Consider the following 18,257-nt stretch of genomic DNA (forward strand, 5'->3'; position numbering starts at 1 on the left):
ATACTTTGCCTTCAGACCAAAAAGCAAAATGTTTTTAGGGGATATTTTGCTCTCTGAATTCAAGCCTCTCTTATATAGGATAATTAAGTCCCGGACACAGGTAGTAGATAAGAAAAAACAAAATAAAATCCCATGATTGATAAGGGTAGTTGGGAGAACACTGTAAATGGTCAGTGAAGCCTCTGCAGAAGTTAGCCCAGGCCTGGGCACAGGTGTGTTAGTGTTGGTAGTACTTAAAAAAAAAACTCTAGTGTGACTTCAGTTAGGACAATCTTACAAAAGCTCCTTAATCTGATTTTACATTACTGCATTTTGGGTTAGATTTTAAAGATCCTCAAATTATCTATCTTTTTCCTTTTAAGTATAATTTTCCAAATAAATCTTCCTTGTTTAAAGTAAGTAGTTCAATGAAGCAATCCATTGTTGAAATTTCAGATATTTGTAGTTTTCTGTGTCTTTTAACATAAGTGATTAATTAATTTCTTCCATTTGTTTTCTAAAATTTTCCATTATTCATAAATGTCTTCAGAACTTTTAAAAAAAAGAAGTATCAATGTTAAAAATTCAGTAAAATTGCAAGGAAAGATGGCTGCACTGCACAGTGCTTCTGACATTTTACATGCATGTGCACTTACATTTTATTTTGAAAAGTGAACAAAGATTCAAAGTGTTTTGATATAAAATCTTTGTCCTCAGTCTGCCCCAGCGCAAGAATTCTGATTCTGTAGGAGTTTCTTTACAAAAGGATTTTTTGCTTTTGCCAACACAAAAGGGAAAAAGATCTTGAAAATAAAATACTGAGCAAGGATGCTGCAGCTTCACATTTCTAATCTGCTTTTGTATATTTTTTCAATAACTACTCACTTACATAGCTCCTTAGGATTATCAAGTATATCTTGTTTGGTGTGTAGACTAGTATCAGTTTCTTATTGATTTTATTTTCAGGAATATCAAAAGTGTGCATGAAGTTCAGTTTTTCTAGGGGGTAGATCTTTGCAAATGGTCTCTACTGTTTCAGAAAAGCATCTGTAACTGGTGGGAAAGTCTTGTTCAAAGTTCACTGGCTTAAGCATTGTTTGATCTACGGACCACAGCTTGTATTCTAGCATGATGAGGGTTAGAGTGTTAAAGAGGGTAAGGTAGCATGATTTCTCACAATATTAAGACTATATTAATGTATTTCACATGCTGTTGCATTGCAGAAGAGAAACAATGCCTTCAATTTTATTTGTTTGTTTACAGAAAATGGAATAATCAAATCAGACAAGGTATTTGAAGTAATGCTGGCTACAGACCGTTGCCACTATGCAAAATACAACCCTTATATGGATTCTCCACAGTCTATAGGTAAGACCATCTTGTAAAAACAATTGAGATTGTTCTAATTTGCATAACTGTGACTGCCTTTGTCAAATATATGTTAAGAATGTGAACATACTTTTTTAAACTTGGAAGCTTGTTTAGTTCTTTATCAGTTTATTCAATACCTTTTAAGTAAGTTTCAATTTGTTATGGAATGCAATTGGCATACTTGGATACATCAAGTAGATAGATGTTCTTTAGTCAATATTAATGTATTAATGTGTAAATATGTATTTATTTTTTAAACCACAGCAATTTGTGGTGGTGCAGATGATGTTTAAATACTTAAAAATAATTTGTATCCAGTTTAAGTCAGAAACAGTCTCTCTCTTTACAGAAATGATTCAGTTGAGATCAATGTGGAGTTTCTTACACCTTTACATGAGATTTTTTTAATATGAAAATAGGCTTTAAACAGGAAGATCTACTGATAGGACAGTTGTCTCCCATCCAGATGGCAGTTTTATCTTTTCAAGGCAGGAGAATGAATTATGAGAATGTACTAATTTCTGTTTTCTTGATTTGCACACACCCTCCTCCCCTTTATTAGTGGGTGGTGAGAACTATGAATGGTAATAGGATTTTATTATTTGTATAGGAAAATTCTTGAATTTTTTTCTTTAATGCTGGATGGTGAGAATTACAAATTGTATTGGGTTTTTATTAGTTGTATAGGAAAATTCAAAAATCTTTTAAGATACATGTATACTCAAAACTTATACCTTCAGAGAAATAAATGTAGTTAAGTGTTTGTCCATGTTTTCTCATAGATGTGTGCTGGTTGCAAAATAGATGAGGTTATTGTCTCTGGATGTCCTATGGTCCCCACCACATCAAAGTCAAGCTAACAAATTCAGGGTTTTAAGTAGGGACTGAGCGAAAAAGGCATTATGTTATTCTGGGAGACGTTACTGTTCTGAATTCAACACATTTGATCAAGCTAAAGCAATATAGTGACAAAATGGAGATTGTAACTGAGATCAAGGATAGAACCTTTTTTTTTTTTTTCCTGTCCAGAGCTGACATGGCATAGCTTTCAGATGATGTACGTTAACTCACTTCTGAAGTAGAGCACCTATGTAATGGGGGCTGTGTGTAGTGCCCTGAATGAGGGCGACAATTAAGGTATTGCATTTACTTTCTGAACAATGATCAACATGTGCTTCCATTCTCTTGTTTTACAGGTTTCCAAGCAACAATCAGTGCTCCACATATGGTAAGCTTAAAAATTATGTGATTAGTATAGGTAATTTTAAAAACATCTAAATGCTTCTGAAATAAAATATTTATCCTAGCCAATTTAATGAACAGTTCATTGCAGTTGTTGTGAACTGCCTAGTGCGAGGGCACAAAGAAGATTGAGCCAGACTTTTCTTGGAGATGCACAGTGATAGGGTGAGGAGTAGTGGACAAAAAAAATGCAATGTGGGAAATTCTGATTAGTTTCTAGGGTGAAGAAAAAATTCCCTTTGAGGGTAGTTAAGCACTGGAACAGATTTTGCAGATTGTGGAAATTCTGTTCTTTGACATACAAAGCAGCTGACTGGATGGGGCTCTAAGCAGTCAAATTGCCCCTGTGTTGAAAGAGGGTTGGACCACAGGATTTCCAGAGATCCTTTCCAACCTAATTACTCTGACTCTGTAATTTAAAAAAACCACAAGAATTCAGGAGTTGATAACAATGATTTCTATAGTATGGTATTGCTATAATGCTTTTAATTCTTTGCACAGGGGAAAAAAATCCAAAACATTATACTGAGATGCAGGGTTTTTTGCCAAGTGTTTTGAGACCAGGGCATTAATGACTGAGCGTTAAGAGGGGATTTCAGTGCATAGATCTAGCAGAGACATAATTTTTCTGTGTTTCTTTGAGGTGAAGGATGAATAGAGGCATATATTTTGTCCTCGCAATGTTTGGAAAGTGCCAAAACAGTAAAAATCTGCTCCTCTTGATGAAAAACTACCTAGTTGGGTTAGAATTCATTTAGTTATCAATATAAAAAATCAGGAATTTCTTATAGAAATGTCAACAATTTTAGTCAAGGAAAGACAGAAAGAAGTCCTGTGACTAAGGGAGAAAATAATTATGAATTATGTTTTCAAAATTTTAACTAAGTCATTATCTTTGAGTTACCTTATGCTTAGCACTAGTAGTATATGAAGTAGTAGAGCAAAAAGGAAATGTATTCTCTAAGCAAATGTTAAAAATAACTGTTCTAATTACTTCTGTTTTCTGGGTGTGATGGATTAAGTCGTAAGACTGTTGTAATGGCTATCTCTGAAACATTAAAGAATGAACTGGTTTTTTTTAGTGTGTGACCTAAGCTTAGTTTGTGTACTGGTTCACCACGTAGGAAAGCAAAACTCATTAAGTGTTTCTGTAGCCTACTGCATTTCGTATATGAGCCTGGCTATCTGCCTTTGTAAAAGGCAACTCCTTTTTCCTACTCTTTGATTCAGCAAGTGTGCAGGTGATACAAGAGGTAGTTTTAATAGCCATTTTCCTTGATGCTCCAGAGCTGCTTCTTCCTAGCTAGCCTCTGTCCCAGCTTATTCCAATATATATAGCATAATGACAAGCTAAATTCTTTATGGGCCATATACTGCTGGAACAGTAAGATCTACCAGACCTGAAGATAATTAAATTGGTTCATGGTGTCTCTCCCAATAACTATATATAAATTGAGTGTGTGCTAGAAGCTTGAATGGTCAGATGAATTTATATATACTAAAAAAAAAAAATTAAGAAAAAAAATGCACAATTTGTTGAAGTCGATGAAATAACAATGATTATATTGTGTTAACTCCCCCCCCTCCCCTTTTTTTGTAATAGAAAATAATTCTGAAATTTCTTACATGAATCCTCAGTCCATTGCCCAAAATCACTGAAGAACATATATTGGGTAAAATAGACACTTAAAATATTTTGAAATTTTCTGTCTCTGTCTTCTTCTCTTAGCATGCGTATGCTCTTGAGCTTCTGTCTGATCAGTTACATGAAGGAGCCAAAGCACTTGATGTAGGATCTGGAAGTGGAATCCTTACAGCGTGCTTTTCACGAATGGTGAGATAATTAGTTTAATTGCTTGATCATCACAACTGCTCTAACTGCGGCGTAACTCTGAATTAAAGGGGAAAAAAACCCCCATCCTTTGTACAGTGGACTGATATGTATTATACAAAAAATAATTTACTCTCCTGGGTATGATTAGTACCTATTTCTTACCCTAGCTGATACTAGATGGTTGAGTTAAAGGATCCAGTCAAGTGTGATGGTGAAGAAACTGCCTAAAGGGGAAGGTTTTTTTTCTTGATTACATCTTAGTGGTTGCTTTATAGCTTGAAGGAAGGTAGTGTTTGTCTTGTCCAGCCCATTTTTTACATTATCTTGTGTGGCTATGAATGTTCTCATTGTTATCAATTGTCATGTCTTCCTGCTATGATGAGAGCTTAGTGAGACCTAAAAGAATCCTATTTCCACAAGAACATATATTGTATGTATATAAGTTGTCTTTGAATTTTAACTTTTTATTTCTTGTTACTATATTGGGTGAGCATCACTATAAGTATCCATTTAATCTTTCCTAAGGTAGGTATTAATTTATATTCTTTTTACATCTTCTCCAAGTAACTTAATCTCTGGGTTGTTCAACCTGTACTTAAGGAATTCTCTGTGGTTCCACCCTATCTTACATCAGGAAAAAAAGATGAAAAAAAATTGTTTTCTGATGGCTTAACTACAGTACTGTTCGACTAATTTATGTAGTGGAATATAATCAGTTCTTCCTTCCCCATTCCAGGACTTTATCATTGCTTTACAACTAGCAGAGACCTGCATTAAACTGCCAAATAATTGTTTGGGGTTTTTTTTGTCTTTCTGAGAAGTTAATTTGAAATATTAATGCATATGATAAATTCTCTCTTTTTTTTTTTTTGTTAGTTTTCTGTTTTCAGGCACTGATGTGTTGAGTCTGCAATCACTTCTGGTTTCCTGTGTTAAGAATTAGATAAGAATGTTTAGGACTGGGCAATGCACTAGCAAAGTATCTAGTTTTCTTAAGTGCTAGCTGCAAAACTAAAAAAAAAAAAACAACCAGTAGTTGAAATAATTTAACCAAATTGCAGTTTAGACGAAATCTTAAATGTCAGTTATTCAGCTTTCTACCTATTATTTTTGGTCTAACTTTGTAGTCAGTAATCAAGCGCTAGTAGCTTGCATGGGAACTCCAATCCTACAAGCATTAAAACTTTTGTCAAAGTTATGTGTATTTCTCACTAAAGTTACAAATGCATAGAGGAATAGCCATTTTTGACAAGACGTGATAAGTTGTGGTTGTGCGCTTTCTTCTTTTAAAACAGCTATATAAGAAAAGCTGAAAACATCTGCAGAGAAGTTGGAATTGCCACAAAAAGGAAATATCTTTCCAATTTTGCTGACGTTAATCACACTATCTTTTTATTGCCATATAAATGTCATGTTCCTCTTTTGAATCCTCCTTGGTGGTATGCTGCGGAATGCCTTACAGATGTGTTTTGTGAAACATTGGATAAATGCTTTTGTTCTGTTTGATAGCATTACTACTGTGCAATATGGGTCTTGGTTCATCCACTTGAATGAACATAGATAAGACAATATACTGCTTTGACTTTCTCTGTAAAGTTCTTTCTACTAGTAACAAATGCTTGAAAGAAGTGTATTATTGGGAATGATGATAAAGTGTTTTGCTATCAAAATTCAATTGGGGATGTGCTTACTGGATCATGTGGGTGTTGCTTCAGTCTACTTGATCTAGAATGAATAGCTTGCATTTATGGCTCAGGTACCTGAGGGCACACTGATGTCATTACAGCTTTACGCCTATGATAATCATCTCATTTGTGGTACTTCTGGGAAAGCTTTATGTTTACTTAGACTAGTAGAGCATCTTTAAGATTTTTGTATGGGTTTTCATGTTAAACTGCTGTGATAAACTTACCTGCATAGCATACAAACTTAAATTTATTGGCTTTTAAAGGCTGCTGGCAAATTAAATGAATTGTCATTTTCATCCTGTAAGTACTGGAATTATAAAAAGAGTGGGGTATATTTTTATTCCAAACAGACCATGGAGATACAAAAAGTTGTGCCATTTTGCTATTGTCTCAATTGCACACATGTCAAAGTTCCAGGGTAATAGACAGAAGTAATTGATGAGGACTGTGACATGCAGCAGGAGGTTCTCTTACTTTTATCAGGCTATTTCATGCTATGACCATTTTGCTGAATTTTAATTTCTGTGATGTTACTCTTTGGAGTACAGTGGATCTTTTGTCAGCTTCTGGTACAACCGACTGCCAGACATTCCTCCAAATAACAACCTGTGACTGTCATAGTGAAAACTTGCCATTTGTCTTGCTCTGTTTCAAAGGCTAGGCTGGTCGTCTTCCACTTGAAAAAGAAGAGATAAAACTGCTCTTTTGATATTTTTAACATAGAACTTGTCCACAATAAAAACAAAAAAAAAAATCCCCATGATATTGATATGCAGTTGTTAATTTTCCATGTCTTAGCAACATTAAAATGTAATATGCAGAAACATAACCAATGCATTCAAATGTGTCCAAAGACAAAGTCGTATGACAACATGGGCTGCTAGCACATACTGTGCCATTGTGTTCTTTGAGCTGGATCCTGTTAAAAATGGTCAGATTTTAAGATTGGAATTCTTTTTCTCCTCTTTCCAAAATTGGAATAGTTTTTCTGGAATAAAGACACAATTCCAGAAGAAATACCTGTAATGGAGGAGTTTTTTGTTAGCAGGCCTTTTTTCCCCTCAGAATACACAGATCTCTTGTGACCTTTTGTGAGTTATGAGCTCTCAAAAGTTCCACTCTTCCTGTGGAAGAGAGCTGTAAATCTGAAAGCAGGTTCATGAATGCAATGGTAGGTGGAAGGTAGGTAGTTCGTCCCTCACTGTTAATTGCTGCATTTGCTTCTGAAAGAATAGGACTCTTGAGATAACTTAGAACAAAATGCATGACTTAGACTACTTCAAGGAAAATAGTTTTCTCTAGAAAAACCTTAATCTTTAAGTAAGTTTATTCAACATGAAAGGAGATTAGTTCTAGTCTTTGTCCTTGAAGTTGTTACTTTCTATTGCAGGTAATGCAAACACTCATGATCAAATTTAACTTGTAAAAATTCAGAGAAAAAATCTCCACTAATAGTATAACTTACCTGAATCACATCTCAAAAAGATGACTATAATAAGCATTTATAAGACTGTACTGACAAACTTTAATTACCAGTTGCTTCTAGCAGTCAGCATGTGTCATTCCAAGCAGTAGTTTTAATAACATTGGGAAAATATACTACCACTTTACTGTTTTTGTTTTGATTTTAGAGAAATGGGCTCAGGAGATAGAAAGAAATACTCATTCTATAAATAAATCAAAACTAGCAGAAATTATTCAACTGTATATTTTTATTCCAGGTTGGTCCCAAAGGACAAGTTGTAGGAATTGATCATATCAAAGAACTAGTAGATGACTCAATAAATAATGTCAAAAAAGATGATCCCACATTGCTGTCTTCAGGAAGAGTGAAACTGATTGGTGAGCATCAGACTGATATACTTACTAATTAAACTGATATTCTTTCTAGCAGCTGGTTGAAAGTGACTGGAATTGGATGTGATTAAAAATTCTAATTTAAGAAGTTAAACCAAAGAAAGAAGAGCCAAATGAAAATTTTAAAATCGAAGTAATCTTTAGGCCTTTGAAAAATATCATCTTCACACAGTTTTGAGAATATGACTTCTGGTAATCTTAAAGAATATGTAATTGTTCTATTAGAGAAGCTTAACAGGGAAGTGTTTCCCGGTGAAAATACTTTACATGCTGAAGGTCTGTCATGTTAAATTTGGTACTTAAATTTGGGGTTGAATTCACAACTTTTATTGAAGAAATGTACTGTCATCTAAATTTGAGGGTTTTAACAAAGCCTTCATACTTCTGATATAGTAATTGAGAAAGTGTCACTCAGTCGAGTGGAAAAAGTACCAGATTGGCAATATGCATCACTGAAGTTTATTTCACTTGTTTTTAAAATTAATAGTATTTGTATGTTAGGGAAGTGATTAACTGACACCAAACTAATTCAATCAGAGTTACTGAGAGGAAATAATGTTAAAATTACACAAGGACAGTGAATTGTTTTAAATAATACTTTTTTAAATAAGAAGAAAAAGATGCTGTTTGTTTGTTTTTGTTTTTTTTTTTTAACAAGATGCAAAGCTGGCAGGAGGAGAGCGTTCCCTTCATTATCATTCTATTCGTTAAGTTTAAAAAAAGTTGAAGGTCTGGATTATTTTGAGGCTTCTTACAAGAGTGCTTGGAAAAATTATTATTATGTGATGTTTGGCTCTCACCTTAATTACCATTTTGATTCCTGGTCTTTTTTTGTAAATGAGGGACTTTTCTAAATCTTTTATAAATAAGCCAATTGACACATGTACTTGTACATGTGTATAAAATGCAGCATACCTCACTGAGAACACTTATGCCTTAAACTTTCTTGGAAAAGAAGTTATACTGAGACTGTTGGGGCTGGAGAAGGTGGTATGGGGGGATAATTTCCATTGTTGCTGTACAAGAGCAATTTGGACTTATGCTTCTGGTTATATCTGAAACAGACTCTGATGCTCTTGGGAGTCTAGAATTTGAAGTAAACAACATCATCTATATTATGTTTGACTATGTAGCAGGATGATGAAGAGACTTCTGAACAGTTTTGTTGCGAGGTACATTTAAAAAAGTACAGATGGACAAGTAGCGCTTTTGTGAATTAGGTGAAGAAGAATGTTTCAGCTGTGCTGGATTCCTGGAAATTCTTTGATGTGGAGCCAGAATCCAGAGCAAGCTGGTTTTTAAAACAAAACAACAAAAAAGCCAACCCCGAAACATCCCCTTTCCCAACACACACACACTAAAACCCCCTGAAAACCCAGGGTTGATTGGTGATGGGAACTGTATGAATTAAGACTAGGTAAGTCAGTTGCTGGCTCTTCAGAAGTAGGCTTCAAACATTCTCCATTGCTTTGTCACACCTCAGATATACCATTACTGCATTTCAGAAGCATCAACATCATTTTGGGGTGTCTCAGTAACAGAACTGCACTGAGAACTTGGGAATAGGTATACTTAGGGTATGTCTATGTTAGTTTGTGGGGTTTTTTTTCTTTTTTTGGTGTGGTTTGTTTTTTTGTTTTGCCTTTTCTTAAAATCAGGAGGGTGCCTTTGAGGTGAATCTCTCAACTGCTTCTACTTACCACACTTTGACTCACATGAGAGTACTCCTGGAGAGCACAAACTTTGATTCCTGTTGGATGAAACTAGGCTGGATTATGAGAAGCATCCAAATATGTTTGATATGTTAATGGCTATTAAGCCAGTAAGGCTAGAGCTAGACCACAGTGATCATTCTGAAATGCATATGTTGCATGGACATCAGGTTCTCAGCAAAAACTTTTGCTGTACAGATCTACTTCTATTGTACTGCACTATTTGCTGATGCAGACATAGCCAGAGGGGATAAGGGTATTCTAACCACAGTGAAGTAGTTTTTTTCTGTTTCTGTGCTCATGCTACAACTCTGCGTGAAACAGATCTGCGTAGAGATGCTGAAGGCTTGAGTACCATGATCAGCAGATCAGGTCTAGGTTCAAAAACAAGCTACAAAACCCTTTTATATCAGAAAGTTCTGACACTACTTCCCCCCTCATCACCACCCGCCACCACTTCATTAACAGGCTGCATGTAACTGGAGATCTTAGTAGGATAGGTGTTGTTACTTAGGAGGTAAACACAAGCTCAAAATTTGGGCTGCTGTTTCCCCTTGGACATTGAATAATAATTTGTATCACATTGAATATATGAATGACAGCTTAACTTTTTTTTTAATCTGCTGGATATCTAAAAGTGTGTTCCCATTGTGAGTGGATATATACCTGACTGCTGTAGCTAGAATTTTTTGTGGTGGTTAAAAGGGAAGAGCCATGCCGTGCTTGATGTATATAAAGGAGCGTGATTTTTTTTTTTTTTTGTGGGTGTGTGCTGATTCTGAAGATGGTAGCTTTGGTTTGGACTAGTGATTCTAAGAACAAAGGGCTTAGATGTTTTGGGTCCTTTTTACCACTGCCAGTGAAGTAATAAGATGTGCCGAAGTCCCATTCAGAGTTCTCTGGACAGCGCACAAGGTGCATTTAAGTCCCAGAATACCTGTGTTCTTCAGAAGACAACTTAGCAGTTTCTTTCACAGCTGTTTCTTCAACTTGGCAATCTCTTCTTTTGCCAGCAGTACTGGAGATCACTGCTTCTAATGCCTACTGCTGCATCTTAAGGAATGAGGGTCTGTCTCCCTGTGTAATTAACAGCATTCAAAGCAGTATCTCTATGTTTGAGCTAAAGAAGTGTTTCTCCATTGCCTTCTCTGATGGAACAGCAGCTTGATACAGTAACACATCACTGCTTCCTTTTTAGAGGAGGTGTACAGTCCTGCTAAGATGTAAGCAAAGGTAAATGATATACTTGATTGCCTTGAAGTGGTTACTCCAGTAGAACCCACTTTGGCAGAGTCAGAGAGATTAAGCCCTGGAAATACTGGAACTTTCATTACTGGCAATGGTAATGGAAGCCGACTTAGTGGAGTTGGTGATCAATAGGCATGAGTTCTCTTGAAGCATTGGTAGTTCTTGGCAGCTTCTGCCTGTGGCCCTTGGTTGGAGCTTGTGCTGGTCAGAATTGATGATAGGAGGAAATAAGTCACTGAGCTTTAAGGGGTTTCTCAGCTACTGAGAAAATGTGCTCTCTTCTTATAGTCTTTAAGCTTTGGGTGTAGAAGGTTTTTGTAGGGTCTTGTTCCAGGACCTAATATGAAAGCTGACAAACTCCTCAATTTTAATTGTTTCAAGAAGCTGTCCAGATCTTCTGTACACTCTTGGATACTTAAGGGTGGTGTTACTGTCCAGGTGGCCCTTGCTGTCACTGACGACAAAATGAAACCTGCTATGGCCACCATGTATTTTTCCTGCCTTGTAAGTTGTTGCAAGGCAAAAAGTTGACAAATTTTCAGCCTCTGGCGGGGGGTTTAGAACTTCTTTTGATTCATTCAGCCTTTTAATTAACCTGTGATAATAGTGATTGCACAGAGCTTGAAGCTCAGCCTGAAGACAGGGAAACCCCAAACAACTACTTGTGCTGAGCAGAGGACTATGTTCATTAGCCTCCTTGCTTTTTCTTCTTGACTGGTTACTGGGACTTATTGAGTATGAATTTATGGATGGTTTAGCTTCATTTGCTTCTTTTGTTCCTAGTAACTCCAGAGAGAGCTTGCTTAACATGCTCTGAATTTCCCATTGGTTTCCTGTAAATACTGTGGATGCCACATTCACATCATCTTCTTTCAAAATTTAACTCAGAGTCTAGTTTAGTTTGCTACATTTCAGTGGCTTAAAAAAATCCAATCTGTTCCCCTTTCATCCTGCATAACTGGGATGGTAGGAGACATCTGTGATAGGGTGCTTCTCCATGAGTTCTCCACCAAAGCTGAAGCTGCATCCGTAGTCCTCTGAATGACTTAATTACTCCTAACATCTTCCAAGCAACCACCTGGAGCCTTAGCCACAGGTCTGACCTGCCTATCCATGTTAATCCAGCAAATTGTCTGCAGGAAGGATAGTGAGACCCATCTGCTGGCAAAGGGGGATGTGTGTGGGGATTAGTGGCATACTGCATTAATGTATAAATGTAGGTGTGGACTTTCATTCCAACCAGTAGTGCAGTTATAGGTGTATAGTCCTTGTGAATACTTGCTTTGTCTTTTCCTCACCTTTAGAGTCTTCTGATACATGCTTATGAGATTTAATGCTTTAGACTTATGATTTGCATTATGTTTAGGAACAGTGTGTGTGAAGGCAAGGCAAAGCAAAGCTTATGTTTTGAGAGGGTAAATGAGGGGAAAGTCACCTGCATTGGAATGGTAGGGCACATAAATACTAAATATCTTTTCTGGGTGGATCATGTGTCTCCCAAGAATTTTCATTATAAATCCATGCTTTCTAATTTCAGGTGCTTCAGTAGTATTTTGTATCTTTTATAAGTGTGTGTATGTAAGTATGAGGGTGTTTTGTTGCATCTATTTTACAATTTTGTTAATATTTTTAAACTGACTTCATCATGTTATTGCTGCTCAGCAGAATTTTAGTTGAAATCTGAGCATAGCTGTTTACCTATAGATATGGCAGATCAGCTGTTTTCTCCACTCCTTTTGAAAACGTTAAAAAAAAAAAGTGTTTTCTTGCAGTGGGAGATGGAAGAATGGGATATGCAGAAGAAGCTCCCTATGATGCGATTCATGTAGGAGCTGCAGCACCAGTTGTACCCCAAGCAGTAAGCCTCTCTGTTTTATGTGTGTGATTTGGTAATCTCTTAGCTGTAAAGAACATTTTACATACATATGTATGTAAAATACTTGATAGACTTGCACTGCTGGGAGTATCAGTGGGCCGTGTGGTATTACTGTATGGTGTGGTGTTTTTGTTTCTGTTATAATTGAGCTTCCTGTTGGTTTGCAAAAGGTGTATATTCTAATAACTGTCCTCTAAATAAATATATTTTAAAAAGACTTGTGCACAACCCTCTATTACAACAATGAACCGGAGCATTTTATTTAATAAATTAATTTGGTTTTATCAAACATTGAATTACAGAACTTAAGTATTTGTTTCCCAGGCTCCAAGGTGTTAAGCCTGTTGGAAAAGTAACATGCTCAGCTGGAAATAAAGACAATGCTATGTGTTTGTAGCTTTCAGAGTGGATACAGGGCAGTTCTTACTAGAGAAGCTGAAGAGTAACTAGGGAGTTTAGACTGTGCATACACGAAGTCCATTCTTGCAGATCAGGTAAATGGGAATATATAGCATGATTTTGATATACTCAATACCAGTTAAGTTTTTTAAAATCTGAATTTTAGTGAGGGATATTGAAGGACTGGAGGTTTGAGGTGCTGTAGACAGGTTAGACATTTCCAGACATTGGCTGTGGTTTTTGTTTTGTTTTATTTTGGGGTGGGTGCTGGGGGGTGTGTGTTCTCAACAGAGTGTTGACAGATGACAATTTAAAAGGTAACTTAAAGCTTATTAGTGAATGGAATAGTTCTTAATTATAACTTCTGTTAGTAACAGGGATTAAGATTTTTTTCTTTACAGCATCTGGGAAGTACTGAATTTTCCTTGAGAATACTGTTATTAGCCTCCTTCTTGAACTATGAAAGCAAAAAAAAAAATCCAAGTATTTATCTCACATACTCTGTTACTTGTCGCTTATCTTACTCATATTCATATATTTTAGACTAGTTTCATAAAATGCTGTTCCATTCGCAGAATGAAGGAGGATCTGTTGGGTAACGAGTGTATTGTAGACAACTTAAAAATTTTCCAGGAAGATAAATTAAAAAAAGTTACCAATCCTATTCTGGGGGCTTAAGAGGGGATCAGTTACCCCAGAAATGTTAGACAATGGGCATGCACTGATGCACAATAAGTATCAAACAGTTAAAACTGGCAGTTTAAAAAGATTGAATCTACTGTAGAAATAATTCATGATTCACATACTTTTCCCCCTCTTATGTAGAAAATAAAACTGCAACCAACCCAGTTAATCCAATTACTATTTTACCTTCTTTTGGAATTACATGAAGTTACTGTGAAATGTTTTTGTAATACCAGTTGTTGTACCATGTTGTTATGATACTCTCATTTTCAGTGCATTTTTTCTAATTGAAGTAGTTATCTACTGCATAACAGTAGATACATAAATTGTGGCAAAGCTATTAATCTAATGTAACAAACTTTGGATCCAGCTTCTCTGAAGTGGCTGGTTACATTCTAATTTCTATGTTGTGTTCTAGCTTATAGATCAGTTAAAACCTGGCGGAAGATTGATATTACCAGTTGGTCCTGCAGGGGGAAACCAGATGCTCGAACAGTATGACAAACTAGAAGATGGCAGTGTCAAAATGAAGCCTCTGATGGGAGTGATATATGTGCCTTTAACAGATAAAGAGAAGCAGTGGTCCAGGTGGAAGTGATTTTCTGTTCCACTTACTTCTTCCACACACATGCAAGGTGAAAGGGTGTGAATTTTAAGCAGATAGACTGCAAGGCCTGCCTTTGCTGCTGTCATTGCTTTCTGCTCCTCCATACCATGAAAAGTGACTCAGTCTGCATTACTACATCACCAAAAGGAGGTTATGCTAAGTTTGAGTTAATTTAAAAGCGGAAGAAATATATTGCATGGGTTGCACTTTGTCTCTTTTGGACATGTTTTCTTTAGTCTTTGGTGTGTTGAAGTTACTTGTTTGTTGGTTTGAACACATTATTTTCTAAATTTAAACTTCCCTTCTAATGAACTTTTTATAAGTAACTTGCCCAGTAATTAGGGTAAAGTGTAAAATACTACTTAAGAATAAATGTTGTTTTGTCCTGTGAGTTAGTGGTAATTGGGTGTTCATTTTTTATTTTTCTGAAATGTCACAAATGAAGAGAAATCTTTGTAAAATCTTTTGTGGGAAATACAGGTAATCTTGTGAGCACTTCTTCCTCAGCCCCCAAGTAGCAGAAAGTGGAGAAGGTAATCCCTTCTTCCCTAAAGTATAAATGTAGTTGAGTAGGGTTCAGAAAATTTTCTCAGACATGTTATTAAAAGTCTGTCATCTGTCTCTGTTGGGGACATATTTGTGTTTGCCAACACAGCAAACTCTAAAGGCCTTTCTAGAGGTAGTAAACCTTCCAGTTTGCTGAATTGAATGGCCAGTAACATAGACACAACACAGCTGTCAGCTTAAACCGTGCTAGGCATTAGTATGTGAATGAACAAAGCAGCAGTCCTGTTTTGCTTCCTGGCAGAAAACGCTTGTGAATGTATTATCTGTGTATCTGCGTTAATGAAGTGCATAGATCTGTATTGGGTTCTGAAAACAACTTTTGAGCTTCATAACTCCTAAGTGTAGATTTTTGGGTGTTTTCCCTTGATATTCTGGAGTATAGCTTGTGATTTGGATATGTGAATACTTTGAGTTTAAGCTATTAAAATGTCCATAAAAAGCACAAATAAAGCAGTTTACATTACTGCTGCTTACCGAAACCTCATTTCAGTGTTTCGTGGTTTACTGTATAGCCACCATGTACAAATTACTCTTAGAACAACTTTGAGTTACTGCTTAGTTCAAAGCTTGTGAAGTATGCTTGCTATTCAGATGTTTTGTGTTTGTTATGCAAATTAATACTTTGTCATCAAATATTGCCAATACTCCCTCAGTGTGGTACTCGGGGCGGGGGGGGGTTCCTGCCTCTTGTAAGGCTTTGGAAGTCTTGCTTTGTGGTTGGTTTCTTCCTCTGGCAAATGTGGTGGCCTTTATTCAAGTTTGGAATCCATGCTCTGCCTACTCTAGAAAGAGAAGTGTTCTTCTTAAGCCTTCCTTTTTCCAGAGAGGTTTTATAGATTTCTCTGCATTTCCACCTGATCTGATTATAGTAGCAATTGGTTTTTTTCATAGCAGCAATGTGCGTTCAATAAACACTACTTATAGGGAGGGTTTCTGGAATGACAGTGGTTATCCTTTGCTGCCAGTGAAGGTGGTGTAGTGTGTTAAGGGACTAGAATTCTAAGGTCTTTGCATCTCTTCTGTGGAGTTCTGTAGTCCATTTTCTCTGCTAGCTCAGGAAGAAGTAATAGATTGTCTTTGGGACTTCTTGGTTATGAGTCTTGTGGAGTTCTTTTCCCCAGATTTTCTTGACAGTTTCTGTTCTGTTCTGAAATATTTCTTTATTTTATTTATTTTTAATTTGAGTGTTAAGAATATACATTGGTGTTATCAGACAAGGTAGGTGCTTAGCCTGAAGGGTTACCTTGATCACTACAGTGGCATAGAGGCTGTTTCTTGCTATACTCATTTAAATTTGGTTCAGACATGGAAATCTCTGTTAAAGGAAATCTCAGAAGTCCACTTCTTGTAATGTTTGTTTTTGGTTTAATTACCCATTTTGTGATCTGAAGAAAATTCCCATTACCTTCTCAAGGATAACTGCCAGTGCACTGCTGACCTTACAGGAGGTCACATCCATCTTTTTTTTGTTGTTTTTCCTTATTGATGAGTTTGAAGTATATGATCAGCCAGCTGCTGCTAAGGAAACTCCTAATTATAAATAGGCATTTGTTATCTATGCTAGCAGCAAAGATGAAGGAGGTGTTCTGCACTTCCTAGATTTCAGTTTAACTTTCCTAAATTGTTGAAGACCTGTGAGCAGAGATCAATTAGAGACTCCTCTGAAAGAGTGTCTTTCAGTCTTTCTGTAATAAAGAGCTGTAGTATATGAAAGACTCCGGTTGTTGTCAATCTAAAATTCATTGAACAATTGTCTTTTTTTAGAGTAGCTCAAGAATCCTGTGTGTTTAGCTTGTCATTCTCTTAGTTTACGTTGTTATGCAATTTCATTCCTAACTGCAGGTAACTGTTACATCATATCAAGAATTGGTGTCCCTTCACAAAATACAATTGATACGCCAGCAGTATTTTTGCAGTCTAGCAGACCTTCCAGTTGGCAAGAAAGTATCCGCTTGAATTTTTGCTTAGCCATTCACATGCTGGAGAAGTTACTACAGTTCCTTACTAGGGCTGCGAGGTGCTCTTTACAAAGCAGCACAATAGTGACTTGATCGTTAAGTGGTGTTTGAGGTCAAACCTACCTTCAGATGTTTTGCATCATTTTTCACTGGGTAAAACTGGAACTTCTAGCAAAAGAAAATCTGGACTAGCTGGAAGGAAAAGACTCCTTGGATTTTGATAAATTGATGTTGTAGTGCTAAATAAAGATTCTCATTATTATTGGATTTCTTTAAATTTAGTCTGTAATTTTCTAGTTTGGGTTCAGCTGCAGTAGTATTTTTGAGATCCAAATATTAGCAGGAATCTTCTCAAATGTACTCCATGGGACATTTGGAAGCAGAATATACACAGGAACCCTCTCTCTGGTACAGAATGAAATGCATTAGTGTACCAGAGATGCAACAGTAGGTGCCCACTTATGTAATTATGCTGGTAAGGATGTTTATCCTTTCACATAAAACTTCCCAATTATTAATTGATTTATTTTCCTTACTGATAAGTAGGGAGGAGAGAAGACCTCTTGTGCTGCACAGTTGAGAACACAGCTTATTGGCTACTTTGTTGGCAGTTCTTGTGTAAGTTAGGATCTCTCTGGTTTTACTGCTCTGTGAGAGTGCACTTACTACTGATATGGAGACAAGCTAAAGAATCATAGAATCATTTAGGTTGGAAAAGACCTTTAAGATCATTGAGTCCAACCGTTAACCTCACACTGCCAAGTCCACCACTAAACCATGTCCCTAAGCACCACATCAACACATCTTTTAAATACTGCCAGGGATGGTGACTCAGCCACTTCCCTGGGCAGCCTGTTCCAGTGCTTGAGAACCCTTTCCATGAAGAAATTTTTCCTAATATCCAATCTAAACCTCCCCTTGTGCAACTTGAGGCCATTTCCTCTTGTCCTATCGCTTGTTACTTGGGAGAAGAGACCAGTACCCACCTCACTACAACCTCCTTTCAGGTAGTTGTAGAGAGCGATAAGGTCTCCCCTCAGCCTCCTTTTCTCCAGACTAAACAACCCCAGTTCCCTCGGCCGCTCCTCATAAGACTTGTGCTCCAGGCCCCTCACCAGCTTTGTTGCCCTTCTCTGAACACGCTCCAGCACCTCAATGTCTTTCCCGCAGTGAGGGGCCCAAAACTGAACACAGGACTCGAGGTGCGGCCTCACCAGTGCCCAGTACAGGGGAAC

General features: G+C 36.7%; 1 protein-coding gene across 2 annotated transcripts in view; it reads left to right on the forward strand.

The window, feature by feature from the left end:
* PCMT1 (protein-L-isoaspartate (D-aspartate) O-methyltransferase) overlaps positions 1-18,257 on the forward strand; it is a 35,900-nt gene that overhangs the window by 11,342 nt on the left and 6,301 nt on the right. The window contains exons 2-7 of one of the 2 annotated variants that reach the window (XM_069786998.1): positions 1,243-1,347; positions 2,547-2,578; positions 4,322-4,426; positions 7,836-7,956; positions 12,704-12,789; positions 14,309-14,525. In XM_069786998.1, the coding sequence (XP_069643099.1) occupies positions 1,243-1,347; positions 2,547-2,578; positions 4,322-4,426; positions 7,836-7,956; positions 12,704-12,789; positions 14,309-14,488 (629 nt within the window). In that variant the 3' untranslated portion in view covers positions 14,489-14,525. The remainder of the gene's footprint in view (positions 1-1,242; positions 1,348-2,546; positions 2,579-4,321; positions 4,427-7,835; positions 7,957-12,703; positions 12,790-14,308; positions 14,526-18,257) is intronic. The other variant, XM_069786997.1, reaches the window with a different exon arrangement.

Source organism: Haliaeetus albicilla, chromosome 7, assembly GCF_947461875.1.
Source record: "Haliaeetus albicilla chromosome 7, bHalAlb1.1, whole genome shotgun sequence".
NCBI classification, from domain to species: Eukaryota; Metazoa; Chordata; class Aves; order Accipitriformes; family Accipitridae; genus Haliaeetus; species Haliaeetus albicilla.